This window comes from Tribolium madens, unplaced genomic scaffold (genome assembly GCF_015345945.1).
Source record: "Tribolium madens isolate multiple individuals breed KSU strain unplaced genomic scaffold, Tmad_KSU_1.1 Scaffold_19;HRSCAF=116;Tcas5.2_LG9, whole genome shotgun sequence".
NCBI lineage: Eukaryota > Metazoa > Arthropoda > Insecta > Coleoptera > Tenebrionidae > Tribolium > Tribolium madens.
This window is the reverse complement of record NW_025400983.1, coordinates 1,881,245-1,884,171: the sequence shown is the minus strand read 5'-3', so window position 1 is coordinate 1,884,171 and position 2,927 is coordinate 1,881,245. Positions and strand designations below refer to the sequence as shown.

Sequence of the window (2,927 nt, the reverse complement as noted above, 5' to 3'; positions counted from 1 at the left end):
TTTAGAAACAGTGAATTCTTAGATCCTTAGAATTTTTTGATTTATTAGATTACTGAATGTTTTGAGAACTTGAATTTCTCATATTTTTGAAGTACGTAAATTCTTGGATCACTTCTTAGTTTTCAAAATTTTACGAATTCATTGTTTTTAACCCAAAAAAATTTTGGACTTTCGGAATGGTAAAAATTTCCTCATTTGTGCAATGACCAAAACTTCATTTTATTAACTTATTTCCCAAAACTGCGATTTTGGGATTTTTATCACTTTTTTTTTAATTTTGATTTATTTCGACTTATTTAGAAAATTTCCATTTGTTCCTGAAACTGCAAAATTTCCACAACAAGAGAACTTATTTAACTTTTATTTACTTATTTGATTGTTTAAATATCAAAAAAAAAGTTTGAATCGATTGTGGATTTTTCTTTTTGAGTTTGTGTAACTTAGTAGTTTTTTAATTGTAGTTTGTTCAATTTTTTTAATTTTTGCAACATTTGAATCTCTGTATTTTTGTGAAACTAGAATTCTCAAATTTTCAAATTTAGAAACAGTGATTCTTAGATCTTTAGAATTCTTTTAATTTTTTGATTGAGAACTTCGAATTCTCAGATTTTCAATATTCTTTGATTTTTAAAATACCTGAAGTCTTGAATTCTTGCAATTTATGAAAATTTTTTCAATTTAGTGTTTTGTAACTTTGTACAAATTTTGGACTATTTGTACAAACCAAAACTCGGCTATTTTGGGGCTTTTATCACCTTGTTATATTTTTTTTTAATTTCGATTTATTTCGACTTATTTGGAAAATTTCTAATTTCCACAACAGGAAAACTTGTTTGTTTGGTTACAACAAACTTTCTTTATCCTTGATCGTCTAAAACTGAAAAAATTGAATCGATTGTGGAAATGATAATTTTTCGAAAGTTCGTGTGTGGAATAAATTTCTTCACTTATGTGCCAAATAATTAGATGAAGCAATTATTTTCCCAATCAATTAACAATGAAAGTATTGGTTTTATTTCTCATCACGAAATTTTGTATAGAAGAGAAAGTCCCGTCTCGGGCCAAGGCCACAAAACATCAAAAACTTTCACCTTCCCGAGGTCACCCAATCAAACCCAACTTTACAAAAAATAAGTTTTATTAAAAAAAAACTATATACAAATCGTCGTACCTAGCACAGAATTGGCACTTTACGTGGAAGAATATCAGTTTTTATTTTTGTGAGGGGTGCAAAAAAGAGAAGTGAAAAAAAAAGACTAGAAGCGAAAAAAAAAATTAATTGCGTCCAACTTGATCGATTTGCTGCTGCAAATTATTCACAACTTCCGTCGGAAACTGGTCGCCCAAAATCTCGAACAGGTTGATCCTCTGGTTCCCGGGGATCCCCTCATAGGCCCCGATTTCGATCCCCTCTTGCACCTAAAAAAAATTGCAAAAAAAGCCAAAAAAACACAGAGCCTCACTTTCTGGATTTGGGCGTCTTTGGGGATGAGGAAGGTGTTTTGGGCCTGTCTGATGGCCTCGTTGGTGTACGCCCCGCCCTCTTTTTGGGGCAAAGCCCCGCAAACGGCCGCCAAAGCCAAGAAAATCACTATCTTCATGGCGAAAACACGACTTTCACTCACAAATGCACGATGAACACAGATTCCAGTTTCTCCATTTATATAAGACACTCCATCTCTCCTCCTCCCCCCCTGAGACGCGAAAATGCGATGACCTGAATGGGAGGCGTTTTTTGTTGAGTTTGAGCTTCTTCAAATGCTAGTTTTGCAATTTGTGACACCACAAATTCAAAGGTTATAACCGATTTTTCGATTTTTTTTTTCGATTTTGTTGCGTCAGTTTCCCGGGGATTATTTCATAAGAGATGTAAAGTTCCATGCAAAAACGGTGTTTTTATGAAAGCTTAAGTATATTATTTAAGTCACGAATAACAAATGAAAGTATTGTCCGGAAATTCTCACACGGACTGTGTTTGCTTTTACCAACGAACAGTTTGTTGATATTTTCTAGAATGTTTGACTTTGATTCGAAAAATTCGTGTTTCTCAATGTTTGAAACCGGTTTTTCATCTAGTGATGCACTAAACTCACCTTCAGGTTTATGGAAATTGATAGAAAATACACTGGGGAACGCTGAAAATGTCACAGTTTTTTGAAAGAATGAATTTTTGAATTCAATTGAAGGAATTTGGGCAAATTCAAGAAATTTTAATAATTCTAACCACTTACATAAAAATCCATCTTAAAGATTTAAAAATTAAAGGTTTAATATCTCAATTATTTGTCACGTAAGTAGTGAGGAAGTGTTACGTTGGAAAAATATCCCACACAAACTTTCAAAAAAAAATTTCCACAATAACCGATTTCAACAATATTTTTTTATATTTAGACAATCAAAGATAAAGAAAGATTGTCCTAATGAAATAAATAAGTTTTCTTATTGGCGTTTTAGGGAAAGATGGAAATTTTCTAAATAAGTCAAAATAAAACGAAATTTAAAAATTTCATGACATGGTGATAAAAACCCCAAAATTGCCGAGTTTTGGCAAATAAGTTAATAAAATGAAGTTTCGGTCATGGAGGAAATTTCTTAAAATTTGCTAATTTTTACCATCGCAACAGTCCAAATTTTTTTGGGTTACAAACAGTGAATTCAAAAAAATTCTGAAAAATAACGAGAAATCCAAGAATTCACGTATTTCTTCAACAATCTGAGATTTTCAAGTTCTCAAAACGTCCAGTAATCTAAGAATTTAGAGAATTCTAAGGATCTTAAAATTAAACATTTTGAGAATTTTAAATTCACAAAAACATAAAGAATCACATTATTTCAAAAATTTAAAAATTAAAGAATAATTTTTACAGAGAAATCTTAGCATTATTAACACACCAATGTTTCTTAAAAATACATAAATGAATCTAAAA

The 2,927-nt window shown here is 31.0% G+C and overlaps 2 protein-coding genes across 3 annotated transcripts in view; one reads left to right on the top strand and one right to left on the bottom strand.

Moving 5' to 3' along the window:
* The window catches only part of LOC123015829 (DNA oxidative demethylase ALKBH2-like), a 23,243-nt gene that overhangs the window by 2,219 nt on the left and 18,097 nt on the right, over positions 1-2,927 (top strand). The gene's annotated exons all lie outside the window — the stretch shown is intronic.
* Positions 1,121-1,651, bottom strand: LOC123015830. The gene is made up of 2 exons (XM_044415835.1): positions 1,464-1,651; positions 1,121-1,419 (listed from the first exon to the last, which is right to left on the bottom strand). Exons 1-2 carry the CDS (start codon positions 1,599-1,601, stop codon positions 1,276-1,278), a joined length of 282 nt encoding a protein of 93 aa, XP_044271770.1. The 5' UTR covers positions 1,602-1,651; the 3' UTR covers positions 1,121-1,275.